This window comes from Delphinapterus leucas, chromosome 1, assembly GCF_059928025.1.
Source record: "Delphinapterus leucas isolate spDelLeu-1000000601 "Yukka" chromosome 1, BTC_Dleu_Yukka2, whole genome shotgun sequence".
NCBI classification, from domain to species: Eukaryota; Metazoa; Chordata; class Mammalia; order Artiodactyla; family Monodontidae; genus Delphinapterus; species Delphinapterus leucas.
This window is the reverse complement of record NC_143129.1, coordinates 111,791,122-111,811,515: the sequence shown is the minus strand read 5'-3', so window position 1 is coordinate 111,811,515 and position 20,394 is coordinate 111,791,122. Positions and strand designations below refer to the sequence as shown.

General features: G+C 37.9%; 1 protein-coding gene across 1 annotated transcript in view; it reads left to right on the top strand.

Moving 5' to 3' along the window:
- The window catches only part of LRRC8C (leucine rich repeat containing 8 VRAC subunit C), a 93,372-nt gene extending 74,688 nt beyond the window's left edge, over positions 1–18,684 (top strand). The window contains exon 3 of the mRNA XM_022553298.3: positions 8,123–18,684. Within this exon, the coding sequence (XP_022409006.1) occupies positions 8,123–10,393 (2,271 nt within the window). The 3' untranslated portion in view covers positions 10,394–18,684. The remainder of the gene's footprint in view (positions 1–8,122) is intronic.
- The last annotated feature ends 1,710 nt before the right edge of the window (positions 18,685–20,394 follow it).

Genomic DNA, 20,394 nt, shown 5'->3' with positions numbered 1-20,394 from the left:
GGAGCGGCTGGGCCCGTGAGCCATGGCCGCTGGGCCTGCGCATCCGGAGCCTGTGCTCCGCAACGGGAGAGGCCACAACAGTGAGAGGCCCGCGTACCAAAAAAAAAAAAAAAGTTCAAAAAAAATAAAATAAAAAGCAGAAATAATAGATTTAGAGTGGGCAAAGAAATAACATTAAAAAGTAGGTAGATATGATGTAAGATCAAATGGATATAAAAAATTTAGAAATCATGGAAATAAAAAAGCCTCTGAACTTTAAAATATCAATAGGTAGAATAATGACACTGTACTCAGTTGTAGAAAGATGTAATGAATTACATAAGAGTTCTGAGTTACCCAGAGGCCAGCACAGAGAGAGACAGGTATTAAAAAGCACAAACACACACCCGTGGAAGATCAGTTGAGAGACTCTAACGTACATCTAATAGGAATTGCAGAAAAAAATGGAAGAAATGATGAAGCAAGTTTTGAAGCAATTATTTAAGGAGATTTTGCTAAAGTTTTCCAAAATTGAAGAAAGTCAAATCCTTAGCTACAGATACCGAGCAGTGTTCATCTACATACACTTAAAATTAAAGTGAAACTATAGAAGATCTGGGGTTAACGGTAAAATCTTCAAAGCTACCCTAGAGAATTATTAAGGGAGATACTTTAATCAAAAGGAAAAGGAACCCAGGGGCAAGATAAAGGATCTAAGAAAATTGGTGAGCACATGATAAATATGTAAATAATCACAAGCAACTATAGATTATTTTTTTTAATTGTGTGTTTCAAAGGAAAGCTAAAACAAACTCTGAGAACAACAAAACGGGATAGTTCAGCGGGTAGTTAAAACATGCTTGGAAGGGGAGGTAGGGATTCTGAAAAGCTTTAAGTGTATACGTTTTGAGAAATTATAGATAACCTTTATTACAGAAATTTAATCTTCACCTTCCCAACCAGCTGAAGCAGGATGGAAAACAGGAGATGTGGAAGATGTTATCAGTGCAACAGAAAACAGGAAGAAGGAAGAAATGGTATATATAAAAATAAAAATATGGAGAGGGAGGCACAAGAGGGAGGGGATATGGGGGTATATGTATATGTATAGCTGATTCACTTTGTTATACAGCACACCATGGTAAAGCAATTATACTCCAATGAACATGTTAAAAAAATAAAATAAAATTATGGAAATAAATCCAAATATCAGTAAATATCCCAATATGAGTGAGGTTAGCAAAATAATGTAATAGATTAAATTCAGTTGTAAGAGAAAGAGGTGATTAGTTTAGATTTTTTTTAAAAATACATAAAACAGACACCTAAAAAAATAAAACAAAATCACAGACAAAGGTGCAAAATAGAGATTAAAGAAGGATATTTAAAAAACAGAAAAAAGCCAGTGGAGCTCTGTTAATATTAGACAGCATTTCTAAAATGCACTCTTTATCAAAACAAGGTATCTATTTAAATTTTAAAACATGCATAAATTCTTGTAACACCACGCAGGATACAAAAGAATCTCAACACCCCAAGGAATTCCCTGGTTCTGAACCTTTGCAGTGAACCTTTGGCAACCACCGATCTGTTCTCTGGCCTGATTTGCAGAATGCCATGTAAAATCAGGCAGCATGTACCTTTTTGAGACTGGCACTGTCGTTGGAATGTTTTTAATAAATTGCCTAAATGCACATCGTCGTTGGAAATTTTTTAATAAATTATAGCACATCCACACCACGTAATAACGTGGCCCTTAAGAATGAAGTAGATCCCTATGTGCCGATGTGTTAAGGTCTCCAAGACATACTATGAGAGTGGAAAACTCAAGGTGCAAGAACAACTCATGTAGGAAGATCCCATGTGTTTATATGTCATGTTTCTGTAAATGCACAGATATAGATCCAGAAGAGTACGCACCAGGCTTATCAGGGCTTCCTAAGGAATGGCAAGGGAGTAGGCAAGGTGAAGGGAGGATGCTCCCTTCTGTGCTAAATATGTGTTTTTTAAAAAAGATTTATAATAGCAAAAAATAAAATGTTTAAGCATAACCTAACAATAAATGTCCAAAATCTATTTGGGGAAAGCTATGAAACACTCTTGGGAGACAGAAAATTAGATTGAACAAGTGGAAACACACACCATGGAGAGGAAGAATCAACACCATAAAGATGTCAGTGCTTCTTAAATTAATTTATAAATGTAATGTAATCCCAATAAAAATACCACCAAGTTTTTTGTTTTTTTTTCTGGATCTAGACTATAAAGTTGATTATAAAGTTCATTGTGAAAGACGAGCATGAATCTGAGCACTTGCACCACTCATGACTGATTCAGTTGTCTTTCTCCTGTGCTTGACCTGGAAGGGCACATTGCTCTTGGTATCTCTAACATATCTGACGTACAGCAGAGCCTCCACAATGGTTGGCTTTTCCTGAGGCACACGCAGAACTACGCAGCCCTTATGTTCTACACATCCTACACCACCGCCATCGATGTCATTTATGTCTCCCTCACGTAATGGATAAGCTGGCCCTTATTTATGTTGCTCTGTTTTCGTTATATCAAGCCGTTCCTCTGAAGCTAAGTGGTTTGGTTTGGTTTGGCTTGGTTTGAACCTCAGCCCTTTGGTGTCTCATTCATGCAAATGTGAAACTGTTTCAACATGTTACCACTCTTCCCTGCTGCTTCTCACCGCCGTCCTCTTCTGGAAACTGCCTAAGTGAAGTAGATCTTAGTTTTACATTATAATAATGGGTGTTATGATTCTAACAAAGGGACTGAGAATCAAATAACCATCATCAAAGATAAACAATCAAAGATGTAGACGAGCATTAATGATTTAAAACTGTGAAGATTACTATTAAAAGGCCCTAAGTTTACATTGACCAGGCGAGGTATTTCAACATGCGATCAAGAGTGTACATACTCTACTTAAAAATGCATCTCTTTGCTAGTATAAATGTGATAATTACAATTTTAAATATTTGATTTCTTTTCCTAGATCTGAGCAGCATTTCAGGGCATAGTTTGGATGGGTTGCTTCTTTTTTTAAAGAAGTTTGAATTTTACTTCGTTTCTCTTGAAAGACATCCCCCTGTAGAAAGTAAAAGCAAGAAATTCAGTTGATTTCATTGACCTTAGAATTTTTTTTCAAAAACAGCTGTGGTGTTATCTCAAAATAATTTGCAAATGGGAATTCATGAATCCAACTTTAGTGAGCCCATTTCTCCAATCACTGCAACCCTTGTGTTTCTTTTCCAGAGATATTACCTAGATATTATGACAGACATGGAACAATTTTACATGTATATTTTTTATTCCTCTAGGAACTTTCACTGTAAAGTCTTGAGGAGCATTTTATATACTCATGTTACTGGATGTCAGCTGCTCCGTAGGACCTAGAGGATATTGGATCAAATTCCAGTCCATGGCCTAAGTTCTGACGGACTCATAGAAGAATTAGGTTCTCATGGTCCCAGTTCCTGCTTTCATGGAAACAGTTTATAGATTTTTAGCATCCCAGGCAAACTCTCCTTGTCTGTTCAGTTTTGATCCAAGCATGAAATTTAGTCCTTTTTTTGCTGTGATTCCCACAAAATTCATTCATAATAGGGGTGTATGTGTGCACTTAGCAGATTTTACCAAAGGTTTAGGGAAGAGTGAAAGGTATTTACATCTCAAAATAGAAATAATGAGTGTACACCCCAGCCTCCTACCATGTTGCTTGAGCTATTTCCTTCGATTCTAGCCCCTCTCTGCTCTGCTGACTCACTCCTCCTACCTCCAAGCCTGTTCATCCCAATACAGCGCGGGGTGGGGGCGGGGGGCAGTTAGCATCTTTGTTGCCTGGCTTCACCTGACCTTTGCCCTCAGTGACTCACCTCCTTCTATATCCCTATCTTCCTCATTCCCAAACTGAGATATTTTCTTTAAAGTAGATGATTTCGTTCAAGAATTATTCTCATGGAGGACTTCCCTGGTGGTCCAGTGGTTAAGACTTCACCTTCCAGTGCAGGGGCTGTGGGTTTGATACCTGGTTGGGGAGCTAAGATCCCACATGCCTCAGTGGCCAAAAAACCAAAACATAAAACAGAAGCAATATTGTAACAAATTCAATAAAGACTTTAAAAATGGTCCACATCAAAAAAAAAAATTTTTTTTTAAAGAATTATTCTCGTATCTGCTTTTAGGAGAGTAACGTTCTCACCTTGCTATATTGTGGATCAGATTCTCTTGTTCATCTTGCTTTTTAAATTTTTTTCTCTTCCCCCTACCCTCATTTCTTTCCCCTCTTTCTCGCCCTCCCCCTATATAAAGACTCTGTGTATCTCTAGTCTCAATGCTTTTTCGTCCAAAGGCAGTCTGAGGGCTGTCCCTAGAAGAAAAGGATGGGATTCCTCGTCATAATGACATGTGTGTGTATGAGCTGGTGGTGATGGTCTGAGCCTCGATGGTTTGTAGGATGGGATGTGGGCGGTGGCTTTCTCCCTGGTCTTACCCCAAGCATTCTCCCTTAGCCCTGCACCGGCAGCCTGGAACCCTACCATTATGCCTTTGCAATTTGTTTTGCAGCCTTTCCTTAAGGCTTGTTTTGTACTTTAATCTTTAAATTTCTGGGTAAAGGCAAAAAGAAGTGAGGTATAGGTTTAATTAGACAAGCTTCTCAAAAGAGCAGAAAAGGTGAAACAGAAACTTTCAAGTTCTTACAAGCTGCTATTTACAGATATCCCCCAGAAACACCCTTTACCCTTTTCTTTTTTTAAAAGAAACCTATCTGCCTTATTTTTTTCTGTCTTCTTTCTCTTTTTTACTCTACCTTTGAAAATATTGATCCTTCTCCCAATTCTTCTCAGTGTTGCAAAGTTTCCATTAACCATGGAAGATAACTTCCTTCCTCTCTCCTGTGGCTATTTCACTGTTTAAGTCCTCACACTCTTTACTGTTGGACTCCATCGCCTGCCCTCTTCCTTTTCGTAGTCCTGGATAGACAACCTGCCATCACATTCTTTGGGACTTCAACTATGATATGTGTCTCTGCTGGAGTCTTCTTAGGATGTGTTCTCTTGGCAGCATGAGCAGCAATTGTTCGTGGTGTCTAAATTCCAGCATCTTTTTCTACTCTGTGCTCGTTTCTGAGTAGTTAACAGCTTCTGGAAAATAGAGCACTGTCTTTACCTTCCTGGGATTTAAATAGGCACATTTTAAAAATTAGATCTTTGTGAAGATTGAAAGAAATATGACATCAGAAGGCGGAGAGGAACTTCTGGAGATTGTCTACGTGTTCCCCTCCTACGTTGGGCTGTTCTCTTAAAGCCATCGTAGCAGAAACTCGGAGGAATGCGGAGACTATCTGGAATGGTGGAAATATACTAGTCTGCTCTGCTGTTTCCTAGCTACGTGAACGTGGGCAAGTGATTGAACTTCTCTGAACTTTAGTTGGGTTCTTCTGTAGAATGGGGAGAAAATGACCTACCTCTCTAGCATGGCAGATGCGAGCCAGTCAGGTACCTTTGTGCAGAATATAAAAAGGCATCCCATGAGGGTGAACAGCTGACCGAGGGGGGCAGAAGCAGGATTTCAGCCCACACTTGCCCGTCAGCTGGGCACCCTGGTGCAGGACATAACCTGAAACCCTCTGTAGCAGCCAAGCTCCAGAGGTTTATCGTCTTCCCCCATGAGGAGCAAGCCTGGAGAAGGGCTGGGCAGGGGGCAGTAATGGGGCCACCTGGTTGCTTGGCAGGGACTTAGCACCTCCAGAAGGTGCCTGCCTTTTTACCTTCTAGCTTGTCTCTGTTTTCATCACACCATTAACAATGTCATATTAACATACCAGCTCAAAGGTGTCACTCTTGGAGAAGGTGCTGGGGAAGCATTTCTTTCCATGCTGGTCTCTAGCCCCTACCTTATGCCTGCCTCACAGATTACTGGGGGCATTAAATGAGACCACGAATGAGAAAACATCTAGAATATGGCCCCAAACACTGACTTTCTTACTTTTTCTCTTTGATATTTCTTCAGGATAATCTGGCATCTGTCAAGACTTTCTCTTACTATTTTCTGTTCCAGAGGTTTCCAAGGTAGAGTGCTTGACCTCCAAGAAATATAAAGGATGCCCCATTGAGATGAGATTAAAATGAAAGCTTTATGTTTATTTTAAACTTAAAGGAAAAATAATTAAGTTTTCTAATATTTGACATATGGATTGGCAATACTTTATTGGTATAATTATAAGTAGACATATATATGCCCACAAACGTGGGCATGTTTAACATCAGGTAAGTGATTAAAATGTTTGAAGGCATTCTCAAACATTCTCACACCTCTGTAGCCACTGAACCCTCTGAATGCAATTACATTTGTTTTTCTTCCCTGCCTTCTTTTGATTTACATAGTAAGTAGTAGCCCCCTGCTATATCTTTTAGGCTGGAGCCTTTATAAATCTTTATAAATGAAACTTCTTCTCTTCCCCTAACCTCATTCTTTCATTGTTATCTGCATAGGATATGGGGAGAGATAAGCTTTTCCCTAAAATATGTATAATTTATAGAAGGTAATTTGTTACTTAGGATAAAGTCAAATTGAGATCTTTTTGGTTTAATCCTAGAAATTCAATAAAATAAAATAAGAATGTGGGCTCTGGGTCCAGGTGGCCTGGGCTTGATAACATTAAGCAAGTTACTTAACCTTTCTGTGGCTTGGTCTCCTCATCTGTGAAATTGGGATAAAAGGAGTGCCTGCCTTATCAGGTGAAGGTGACAAAATAATTAATACCCATGACATTATTGGAACAGGACTGCATATTAAATACAACAGAAAGTTTGTTGCTGTCCTCACTATAATCACCATCCTTATCTTCATCCCTAGGAGACGTGTGGTCTACACCCAGACCTATGCAACTCTGAATTGGAAGGACTAGTGTCAGTTCTAGATTCATTCACTTTCTCAGCAAATACTGATGGTCTCCTATGTATCAGACACTCAACTAAGTGTTGGGTGCTCCACTGCATTGTCAAACCTCGTAAATACTTCTCTCTATGGGGCTGTATCTCCCATGTCACCAGGTTATGGTCATATTCTCATGCCATAGCAGTCTACTTTGTAATAGAGTCAGTTTCTACTTCTAGAATCAACATAAAGAGCTGTGCTGTTGCAAAATCGTTATACACTATGGAGTTTCAGCCATTTGACCTAATAAGGTACAAATAGACTTCCCTGCATTATTAATTCCATGTTATTACCATCAATTTCTTGGTTATTATTCTTTCTCTGAACTGTTTGCTTATTGTCCAGATGATTCCACTTACGTGTACTTCTTCCTGGGGATGATTCCTCCAGGTTGATTCAAGGAGTATTTTGCCTCATCCTACCTCATCTTCAGAAAGAATGTGTTCTCTCTTACCCAAACTGCAATCTTATGAGACTGCTGGACATTCTTAAGGCTTAATATTCTTTTCAACAAGCTGAAGCATTGGTAGAGGGATAGAAGTTGATGTAATATTTTGTGTGAAAAGCAGCAAGTTTAGACATAACTATTTTACTATCGAACATTTCTGTATTTTTTCATCTCTCTCTGAAGAAATAGTTTTTACAAAAGCTTGGTAAATTCCCATTTTATTAAAGCCATTCACGTTCATCTATGCATGTCTAAGATATGGATAGAAAGAAAAGAGGAAACAATAAAGATGGGAATTTCTCCCGTATTTCCTCCTTTTAATGCTTCTCATACAGAAACTAATATCAATCTTGGGACCCATCCAATTCAAGACTGAGTCTGATAAGAGGATGTATTTCCCAGACCAATGACTGATTCTCCCAGGCTTCAGTGAGAGAAGAAATGCAAATGTTTTTAAATACGTGAATGTTCTTTAACTATTTATTTTGTTGTGAATCGTTCTGTGTCCTAAAAAACTGCTGCGTTTTGTGTCCTGAGTTAGACATGGTGAACAAAGGTATATCGATACAATTCATTTTTCCAACATGTGGGCTAAGGATAAAAATCTCGGTGCTGGAATTGAACATTGTATTCTCCAGGCAAAGGAAATGGACATTTATTGGATGGTATTGCTGCTTTCTTCGCCCTAATGACATTATGAAAGCTCTTTGAGTAATATAATTTGAAAATATTATTTCTTTGTTTCAGGTCATGCAAGACAAGATAATCTGCCTTCCAAAAAGAGTGCAGGCTTCTCAGAACCAGTCTTCCGTTTCGAATGTCTCTCAAGCAGTGGCCAGTACCACCCCACTGCCTCCACCGAAACCGTCTCCCACTAACCCAGTCACTGTGGAAATGAAAGGACTGAAGACAGATTTGGACCTTCAGCAGTACAGCTTCATTAACCAGATGTGCTATGAGCGAGCCCTCCACTGGTACGCCAAGTATTTCCCTTACCTCGTCCTCATCCATACCCTGGTCTTCATGCTCTGTAGCAACTTTTGGTTCAAATTCCCTGGTTCCAGCTCCAAAATAGAACATTTCATCTCAATCCTGGGGAAGTGTTTTGACTCTCCCTGGACCACACGGGCTTTATCTGAAGTGTCTGGGGAGGACTCAGAAGAAAAGGACAACAGGAAGAACGTGAGCAGGTCCAACGCCACCCCGTCTGGTCCGGAAGGCGGCCTGGTCAACTCTCAGTCTTTAAAGTCAATTCCTGAGAAGTTTGTGGTTGACAAATCCACTGCAGGGGCTCTAGATAAGAAGGAGGGTGAGCAAGCGAAGGCTTTATTTGAGAAGGTGAAGAAGTTCAGGCTGCACGTAGAAGAAGGTGATATATTATACGCTATGTATGTTCGTCAGACTGTACTTAAGGTTATAAAATTCCTCATCATCATTGCATATAATAGCGCCCTGGTTTCCAAAGTCCAGTTTACAGTGGACTGCAATGTTGACATTCAGGACATGACTGGATATAAGAACTTTTCCTGCAATCACACCATGGCACACTTGTTCTCGAAACTCTCCTTTTGCTACTTGTGCTTTGTAAGTATCTACGGATTGACGTGCCTTTATACCTTATACTGGCTGTTCTACCGTTCTCTGAGGGAGTACTCTTTTGAGTACGTCCGGCAGGAAACTGGAATTGATGATATTCCAGACGTGAAAAATGACTTTGCTTTTATGCTTCATATGATAGATCAGTACGACCCTCTGTATTCCAAGAGATTTGCAGTGTTCCTATCTGAAGTGAGTGAAAACAAATTAAAGCAGCTGAACTTAAACAACGAGTGGACTCCGGATAAACTGAGGCAGAAGCTGCAGACGAATGCCCATAACCGCCTGGAATTGCCTCTCATCATGCTCTCTGGGCTTCCAGACACTGTTTTTGAAATCACGGAGTTGCAGTCTCTAAAACTTGAAATCATTAAGAATGTCATGGTACCAGCCACCATTGCACAGCTAGACAATCTCCAGGAGCTCTCTCTGCACCAGTGCTCGGTCAAAATCCACAGCGCGGCGCTCTCCTTCCTGAAGGAGAACCTCAAGGTCTTGAGTGTCAAGTTTGATGATATGAGGGAGCTGCCCCCCTGGATGTATGGCCTCCGGAACCTGGAGGAGCTCTACCTGGTTGGCTCTCTAAGTCACGATATTTCCAAAAATATCACCCTTGAGTCTCTGCGGGATCTCAAAAGCCTTAAAATTCTCTCTATCAAAAGCAATGTTTCCAAAATCCCACAGGCAGTGGTTGATGTTTCCAGCCATCTCCAGAAGATGTGCATACACAACGATGGCACCAAGCTGGTGATGCTTAACAATCTGAAGAAGATGACCAATCTGACAGAGCTGGAGCTGGTCCACTGTGACCTGGAGCGCATTCCTCATGCCGTGTTCAGCCTGCTTAGCCTCCAGGAATTGGACCTCAAGGAAAATAATCTGAAATCTATAGAAGAGATCGTTAGCTTCCAGCACTTGAGAAAGTTGACAGTGCTAAAACTGTGGTATAACAGCATCACCTACATCCCAGAGCATATAAAGAAACTCACCAGCCTGGAGCGCCTCTTCTTTAGTCACAATAAAATAGAGGTGCTGCCTTCCCACCTCTTCCTATGCAACAAGATCCGATACCTGGACTTGTCCTACAATGACATTAGATTTATCCCGCCTGAGATCGGAGTCCTACAAAGTTTACAGTATTTTTCCATCACTTGTAACAAAGTGGAGAGCCTTCCAGATGAACTCTATTTCTGTAAGAAACTGAAAACTCTGAAGATTGGGAAAAACAGCCTATCAGTACTTTCACCAAAAATTGGAAATTTACTATTTCTCTCCTATTTAGATGTCAAAGGCAATCACTTTGAAATTCTCCCTCCCGAACTGGGCGACTGTCGGGCTCTGAAGCGAGCTGGTTTAGTTGTAGAAGATGCTCTGTTTGAAACCCTGCCTTCTGATGTCCGGGAGCAAATGAAAACAGAATAACTTATTTTTGTTTAAAGTTTGACTGAAACATGCTTCTACCAAATACAGTATAAATAATTAGGTAGTCTTAATGCCTTTCCTATTTTATTATTTTTTTCTTTTTCACACAAAACAAAATGTACACAAAGACTGAGTAAGGAGTATGTATTTTTAATAAAAAGTTAATTGTATTTTTTCAATATTAATATTTTAAAGTTTTATTTGTCCTGGAACCTAATGTATCTATTACTGTTTTCTACTGACAGAAACAGATGGTTCCGTCTGTTTTTTTGTTTTGGTTGTTTTGTTTGTTTTGGTTTTTCAGTTCATTCTTGTGAAGGGAAGGGAACTTTAAGTTGCATGCTTTTGGTGTTTTTTAAATCCATGAAGATATTTTGCCAAGGTCATTTTTAGCTTGTTTACACCTGTACAGGGTCCTTACTTTTGTTTTCATTGTATGTGTACCAAGGAATCTGTGCTAGTTATTTTAATTCCAGCTGCCTTCTCCATTGGCCAATTATTTCATTCTATAGAAAACACTTCTCTGGAGTGTAAACTCACATAAGGGCATTGTCATAGACTATTATTTTCGAAATTTCCCCTTGCCTCCAACAGAGCCCTAAATTCTATTCTTTCACATATCTGACAGTTATTTATACTTAGGCAAGGATTTTGTAAGTGAGTAAAGACAATAATCTCCCGTGGTCAGCTTGCTTGAATTGGTCATTTATAATTTAACTGATTTACATTTTTACCAACATTTAAAAAATATCATTGAAAAGGAAATACAGAGGTTCCTCCCATTTAATATCAATATTGTATGTAGTACTGGTGAACAACCTTAGAAATTGTAATTTATTTTAATTAAAATAGGTAATTAAATTTAAAAATCAGAATCAGAAGCCTGTTTTTTAGTAACTTAATCATCTTTGATATCTTGATATGAGAATACATCCGATGGAAGAAAAAAAAAATGTGCTACTAAAGCACTCTGCTAAAGAGCTGATGCACTCCAGGCAGGCACACTGGTTCCTCTGGGTAGTGTGGAAGTGGGGATCTCTATTCAAATTCTGCCTGTTACACGAAATAATCCACGTATATGTACGTATATAAATCTATCTCCCTCAAGCCTGTCCTTGCTGCAAATGTTAGTGATGCAAGCACAGAAAGTCTGCTCTCTTTGGCTTAAAAAAAAGTATCTCATCTAAAATGGTTCTGTTCCTTTTTTTTTTTCTTTTTTAAGTGTGAATAAATTGCTAAGTAGATAGAAATAATTTTTGCCTGGTGGTTAGCCAAGTTTTATTTATCTCTGTACTTAAACATCCAACATAGCATGGGTCTTGGGCACAAGTTTTCACTGACTATTAAGCTGTATAGAACAGGAAAATGAAAGCACTATTTGTGCCCTCAATCCAGGACCAGTGCTACCTATCATGGGAATTTTGTTTTATGCTCCAAATTCACACTGTTTTCGGAACCCTAGTCTGACCTAAGGAAGTTTTGTGACTTAATGAAGAAAAATAGAAAGATGGTTTGGGGTTTCAAGATGCTGCTTTTAAAATCTACCCCTTGATCCTGGTGACTTTGTTTAATGCTACTTTGAGTCATACATGGAACACAGCTATGGGAACTACTCAGCAGATATATGTACCTCAACTGTGTTTTAATTGTTATGATACTTCGTGGGGTAAAGGATTTGGGGAAGAGATGCTTTTCATTTATTTAATAATTGAATCATGTAGACCAAAATGCTTTGCTGTCTCTGCTCTGTGTTTAAGTGTTACAATGGTGATTTTGTATAGCTGGTTTATTTTGCCCTGGAATTGAAACAAAATGTTTAAAATAGTAACATGGTTATATTTCTTGTAGGATAAAATATTCAATTCTAGAATGTTGTTAGGATCCTGATTATGAACAATGTGTTATATTTAGAAACATAGCGCTACCTGTTTTAAACAAACAAACAAACCTGGAAGGTTGTCCATGGCTGAGCATGACCCTGTTGCAAGGTGAGCTTTGATAACTACTGGTAAAACACTAGGTGCACTATTTTTCGGGATAAAATTTATAGTTGTTTTCTGTATCACCCTTAAAAGGGACCTATTCAGGTTAAAAATCATATTTATGCTGAAATCTTTATCTGGTGTTAACTCATAATCTCATATGTGTTCATAACTGAAGTAACTAATAATTAGTCTTTGTGACAATTTGCTCAAAATGCCAAAAGAATTTGATTCGCTTTCTTAATGATTTCACAGGCTGACCCCTAACCTAAGTTCTAAATAACATCCAGTAAATCAGTATAGTTCTATGACTTTATGGTTTAACTAGGAAGGAAAATTCATAGATGTTTCTGTTAGATTTTATAAAAATTCAAAATGTTCAAACTTCATCTTGAGTCTAAATTTTCTGACCCTGACCCTTTTTAATATTGTATATTTTTGTTCACATTCTTAAGTGAAAAGCATTAAATTACTCTTTAGCCTTTAACTGGGAAACTCAGGTAAATGAACTGCTGACTTTTCTAAAGTTCTTTAATGAATCAACTCAGTGTTAAAAGGGGTATTAACCCAATCCTTTTCGTATTTTTACAAGTGCTCTTGCTAAAAAGGAACAACTAGCTCTATTTCTCCAACTTCTATAAGACTCATGAGAAACAGCTTATGTAAATATAAAAGCATCATATGTACTCTTAAATCCTATGGCTATTGGACACCCATAGTGAGTATGCTTTTTGGTCAGTTTTAATGGTTAAGTGTAGAACAGACAGTTGTCTGGAGATGGCCTGGTTGAAACAGAGCATCTAAGTATATCCCAGTGGAACTCACCTAAGAAGACCACATCTCAGAAAACTAGTTATATGTTGGGTTTTCACTTTGTTTTGTTTTTAATACAACACTTTTAATATAAATGTTCTTGATACGGTGAAACCTGTTATTTACACTGGTAAATTTTCTGATTGTTCATTCACCCACCTTTCTCTGCCTTAGGTTTCCAATGTAGCTATTGTAATGAGTTCTAACAATTTCCATGGCATCCTGTGTGCAGGCACTGCTTTTTCAGAAAGGCTTGGGACATAAGCCTGCTGTGAATACTTTGGTCATTTAGAGGTGCCTCTTTATCTGCCTCTGAAGCCATCTTTATAGAGAGGGGCTTAAGCAACCTGGAATCTTCCTTGGGTTACTTGGGATGAGGAAAGTCTACATTTCTGCAATATGCTATCTTATGATTTCTGTTATAAGAAAGAGAAGAAAAAATCTTTACATCTCTTGTTATCATTTCCCCCAAGGGTTTTGCTGTTGTTTATGTTCCTAATTCTAAGAAAAGTCCAATTTTTAAGGAGTACTTTACTCTCTAATCTAATTTCATACCAAACACCTGATCAGTAGTAATGATATATTTACTAAAACAGTGAACACTCACGATCCATCTTTATGAAAACTGTCAGCAATATGTAATAGTGAATAGATAAGATAAACCTCAAAACAATTTCCATTTGTGTTTAGAGACTAAATTAAGATTCAATTTACATTCTCCTATAAATCCTGAATGTGATAATGCCATTCAAGCAATTCACATTTTTGGTAGGATCTCAAGAACTCAGGGTACATAGGGTTCCATAGCAAAACAGCACAGTTATTAGTGAGGGGAATGCCTCAAGGGTCGGTAAGATTTTCTCACTTTTTTTCTTGTCTATTCAGATACATTGTAAGAAAGCCTGGACAGTCTCGACCAGACGTGCCATTGATTTTTCAGATTTAGGCCTCAGTGACATGCTTCTAATACAATTGCATACCATCCTTCCAAACTAGCTGTCCACTCTTACTCCATCTTCCCAGAGCCTTTCACTGATAAAGGTAACATCCTTGAATTCCTTTTGGGGTGAGGGAAGAGGGTCTCCTCCCACCCCAAGGAATTTTTTTTATTTAGAAGACCTTAAAAAGGGGTATATAACTTCGAACAACTTAATTTCTTGGCCATGTTAAATAACAGTCCCTATGCGTGGTTTCGGATGTGGAATAAATTTGCTTTCTGCTGAATACCATTCCCTCTCCCATACGATTCTGCCTATTTAATGAATATTTTTACTAGGGTTGAAACTCAATGCCTTACGTGGTCACTTAGTTTTCCTTCTGCTGCTTGTTTTCTCTCGCTTTATGTGTTCAGATTGTGTCAAATGCTGGCAAAACCTCTAAGACTGTCAAGAAAATGCTTGAAAGTTGATTTGTCATAGTGTAAACTCATGATACAATGTCTTAAGGTTATTTGGCTATGTAGTACATAGGAACAGAAAATAAAGTCATTTTTGTAATTTAAAATTGAGATTGGTCCCTTTCTTATTCATTTGTAGAAATCATGTTTCTCTTTTGGATTTCTCTTGTATTTTTGCATATTCTGTTATTAAGGCTTCCTGTACTCTGCAGGAAATAGGCTGCATGCATTCTTTCACTTTGTATTTAGCCAGTTTCTGCAATTGTGACTAATTATTTCCTTCCTTAATTCTCTGTACTGCATCTCCCCAAGGTGCCCCTGGAGTTTCATTTGGGTAATTAGTGCCTTACTGTGTAATCTGGAGTGCAGTTTCTGTGCATTTGCCAGATCAGATTTTACAATGGCTGTCCAGCCCAGCTTTCAGTAAATACTTTTATGGTAATGATTGTCATTAAAGAAATCAGAATGGTTCTGTACAACCAGAAGGCCTCCCCTAGTTAAACACATACACCCCAGGCTTAGGGAAGCCCTTTATAAGAAAACTTTATGTACCACTTATGCATAAGAAAATTGTGACGGGTAAATTTCGAAGCTAAATTGTCACTTTACGTATTTTTCTATAGTTATTTATGACTCGGTTATTTTACTGATAATCCTTTGGAGAAGAACTGTTGAGATGAGGAAAGATTGTGAGTGTGGTGAGAGAAGCCTTGCGAATGTGTGTATCAGAAACTTAGGAAGGAGTATGTGAGAGCTCTGGAGAAACTATGGAGACAAGAACTGAGATGGGCAGCAGATTAGAGACATCTGGTGATTTCAGTGTAATATGCACATAAGAAAAAGTCTCTTGTCCACTGCCACCTTCCACTGCCCCATCTTCCAGTCCTTTCATTTGTACAGAATATTGAGATAAACACTGAAATTAACTAGATTGATTCAGTTATTCATTATTGTTGCCTAGCAAGATATAAGATAAGCACTTTGATTTGGATGGAGACGTATATGAAGAGAGTAGTCACTAAAGCCAATTTTAGACTCAGTGGGATACTTAAATAGCCATAGCATAAGGCCTGCGTATTTCTGAATGTACATTTGAATGTCATCCTAAATATCCAAGTAGGAAAAAGTGAAAAGCTCTTCATAAGCTACATTATTTTTGTGTGTAAATCTTTGAATACAGGCTATACTTTAGATTTCATATTTAAACATTTTTGAACAAAGCAAGGTACAAGTAAACATTTATGTGATCAGGCATACCATAAGTGATGAAGTATTTTCAGAGTTTGGAGATTTTGCATAAAAAACACAACATTAGGCAAAGATTTTATTACCAAACATCTGAACGGAAATGACCATTCTGATTATTTTGATTCAGGGATTCTTCTTTTGTAAAGTTTGGGAACAATTAGAAGATGGACTTTATTTTTTTAAACACTTAAGGAATTAATTTTTTTAATTGAAGAATAGTTAATATACAGTGCTGTGATAGTTTCAGGTATATAGCAAGGTGATTAAGATATACAGATATAAATATATACAGATATATTCTTTTTCAGATTCTTTTATGTTATAGGTTATTACAAGATATTGAATATAATTCCCTGTGCTATACAGTAGGTCCTTGTTGTGGAATTAATTTTATTTCAACTCAGGTTACATTTAGACAGCACCATTAAAAAAGTATTTAGTTCCATTCTTATTAGTTTCATGTAATACAGATCTTGGGGAAAGTGACACAAAGAGGCAACATGCAAGTTTTGCATTTTATATCTCCTCCATAGTTCTTCTAAGAAAAAAAAAATCAACTATTCAGCAGAGATTTTGGTATAGGAAAAAATTGCATTTCTTCAATCTGAATTACAAGGTTCTTGGGATTCCGTTTTAATTTCACATAGATTATGTGGAATAATTTTGTTAAAATCATACTCTAGGGGCTTCCCTGGTGGCGCAGTGGTTGAGAGTCCGCCTGCTGTTGCAGGGGACACGTGTTCGTGCCCCAGTCCGGGAAGATCTCAATGAAAAATGTGAAGCTACAATCATTGTAAGTTTGAGAAATAAATGTCCACAAGTTTATGAAATAGTTGATGTGTTCCATTTATGCCCATTGAGTTGTATGTATAAATTATCTTTCTTAATGATTTAAATTGCTTTATGAAAAATACTTTATGATGTAACCAATCTCAACGAAAACCTGAGGCCATGTACACTAATGACCTCTAAGTGGTGTTAAAGAAAAAATTAATCTGATACTGATACTTGTTAGAATGGTAAGGAAGACTTTATTCAGGACTTATTATTTATTCAGGGTTTTTTCTTAATTCTCCCCAGGTTCTAGCCTCTGGTGATGCAACTTGCATATTTTCTTGGGAGTCACATTCTAAGCCTTCACAGTATCAGCATGCTAACAGGTTTAATTGTTTTATGCATCCAGAAACAAAGACAGGATGTTGACTGCCCTAACTTTAGTATTTTTCCCCTTTGCTTTTTTTTTAATTGAAGTATAGTTGATTTACGTTGTAGTGTTAGCTTCATGTGTACAGGAAAGTACTTCATATATATATATATATATATATAAAATTTTAAGATTATTTTCCATTCTAGGTTATTACGAGAAGTGAGGAAGTGTTTAAAATGAGTTTCTGCTTGTGAAATTGAAAACTAGAGATTCAGCTTCGGTCAAAACTACTCAGTCAAAACATTTAGCTACATAAATATTTTAAGTCCAGATAAACTCTTAAAGAAACTGAATTGGTTTCAAATGGGAAATATGAAAAATGTCAGAGGGATTAAATACCTGATGTATATTACATAAGGTTTTTGTTTGTTGTGGGGTAGTATGGGGAGTAGAGGTGTGAGTCAACGGGGAACCTCCTGATAAAGGATGCTCAGTGCACTTTCTAAACTTCAGGCTGATTTGTTGCCCTTCAGTTCTACCAACAATGTGAAAACAATCAAATCTCAAGTATGGAAAACTAACTAGACCATTATTTTCAAATAACTTTTTCTAACTCAGAAACTTATATAATAAAACAAATAAAAATGATTTTTTAAAAAGAAACTACTAGTGACTATTGAGAGCTTTAATTATAAATCTGATCAAGAACTTGCATCAGGGGATAGATGGAGGAAGGGATAAATTGGGAGATTGGGATTGACATATACACACTGTTATATATAAAATAGATAACTAATAAGAACCTACTGTACAGCACAGGGAACTCAACTCAGTACTCTGTAATGACCGATATGGGAAAAGAATCTTAAAAAAAGAGTGGATATATGTATATGTATAACTGAGTCACTTTGCTGTACACTTGAAACTAACACAACATTGTAAATCAACTACACTCCAATAAAAACTAAAAAAGAAAAAAGAAAAAAAAGAACTTGCATCAAAAATGCCTGAAAGTTGGCTCTAAAACCTTGTAGTAAATGCTTGTAAGACAGAAGTTGCATTCTAGTTTGTCTTAAAATGTTTAGACTCATACACATTTTTTTCTTATGTGTACAGGGAGGAAACAATCATTATACAAAAATGTATCTAGGACTCTATAAATGCTTTAAATAGACCTGACAATAAAGGAGTTATACTTTACCTATGTACTTTAATCAATTAGCCAGGGACCCACTGAGTGTTAGACATTCATAGAAACGCCCCTTCTACCTTCAACTCTGTCCATCCAAATCTAATTTTGGCTCTACTTATACTAAGATCACTGAGACTTTTTAAAAGAATTTTAAGGCTTATTTAGAATTTCTCTTAACACTTTCTACATGCCTCATTATCTAGGGCACTTATCACTTGTACTATGGTTATTTTAGGACTTATCATATCTCTCCTTCCAGAGTTGGTGTTCCAGTGATTGTGGAAACCAAGACTTAATTTGTCTTTGTACTTTTCTAAAGTGCTTCCCATTGTGACTTCTATGAGATGGACCTCGAAAAGATATTGCTGAATGAATCAAGAAGCCTAACTTGCATTAACTGAGGACCCTGGAGCTATAAAGGACTATCATTCCTGTCCAAACTGGTTCTCGAATGTATTATTTTCCCAGAGCTGCCGTGACAAACTACCACATACTGGGTGGCTTAAACAAACAAAATTATTGTCTCACAGTTCTAGATCAAAGTGAAAGCAGGGTTGGTTCCTTCTGAGGGCTGTGAGGGAGAATCTGTTCCATAAGTCTATAGTTTGTTGGCAATCTTTGGTAATCCTTGCTGATAGATGCATCACCCAATCTCTACCTTCATCTTCATATGGCGTTATCCCTGTGTGTGTTGTCTCTGTGTCCAAACTTCTCCTTTTTATGAGGACACAGAATATTGGATCAGAGCTCACCCTGATGCTGCCATCTTAAGTCGATAATCTGCAAAGACCTTATTTCCAAGTAAGTTCACATTCACAGGTACCGGGGGTTAGGACTTCATCTTTTGGGGGGACACAATTCAGTTCATAACACTGAATGAGACAATTCTTTTTCTTGATAAAGCTATTAAATTCCAGGTTTCTTAGAAACACAGAATTTGGAGCCCTTGGTTAGTCCAGAGGTTTTCAAATAGTATTCCAAGAAGCTCTAACTCTTCCACAGAGTAGCCACTCCCAGATCTCTATCTCAGGAGGACTCGGGGACCATATAGGGCTCCTGGTTTCATATCTGTACCAATTACTATTGCCTTGTAACAAACCACCCCAAAACTTAATAGGGTGAAACAATTATTTTTTATACTCCCAGATTCTGTGGACAGGGAATTCGGAAAGGGCACAGCAAAGGCAGCTTACCTCTGCTCCATGATGTCTGGGACCTCAGTTGGGAAGACTCGGTGACTGGAAGCTAGAATCTTCTGGAGACATCTTCACTCCCATGTATGGCATTTGATTCTCGCTGTTGGCTGGAACCTCAAATGGGCCTCTCCATACGGCCTGGGCTTCCTCACAGGATGTCAGCTTCAGGGTAGTCAGAGATCTTAGATGATAGCTTAGGGTTCCGAGGCGACTATTCCAACAGCCAGAAAGTACACTGCCTCACACTTTATGATATCACCTCTGCCATTGGTTGAAATAGCTGTAAATCTTGTCCAGTTCAAGGGCAGAGGAGAGGTGACACGGACCCCCACCTTTCAATGTCCATGTCACATTGTAAGAAGCATATGTGGAGCCGGAGATAGTGTTGAGGCACCTGTGAAAAATATAACCTGTCACACTATATACACCATCCTCTTCAACCATTGGGCAGCACCTCTCCATAACTGATGTTCACGAGCAATTTTAGCTAAGAAACACAAAATCCATAAAGGCCAAGTACACTCAGAAACTTCATACAATCTTTCAGCATATCTGGTGATTACTGTAAAAAACCAGAGAATTGAGAAAGCTAGTATTTTCTTCACTCCTTTTGTTTCTAATTTCTTTGGGCAAGCTGGGAGAGCCTGGTAGAATAACTATTATGAAATAACTGGAAGAAAGCCATCATATCATTTTATTGAATCACATCTTAAAAATCATCAACTTTTTGACAGGGTATAAGTAAGGTGCTTTCAGAAATTTTATTTGATTATCGTATGTTTCTCCCAGTGTCAGCCAAAATTTCCTCAGTTGCTCAGGGATGCTTGTGTACACAAACAGGCATACTCCCTGGGTCTGTTACTTACACAGATTAATAAGAGGAAAAGTCTTATCAGTGTCTGTGGGGGAAAGTGCAGAGCCCTGCCGTGGTCCCTTAGCCAAGTTCCTCAGCTTCCATTCTTTTCCAGGCACAGAAGCTGTCTCCTTCCCTAGCTCCCTTCCTGACAAACCCTCACAGTGACTGCGG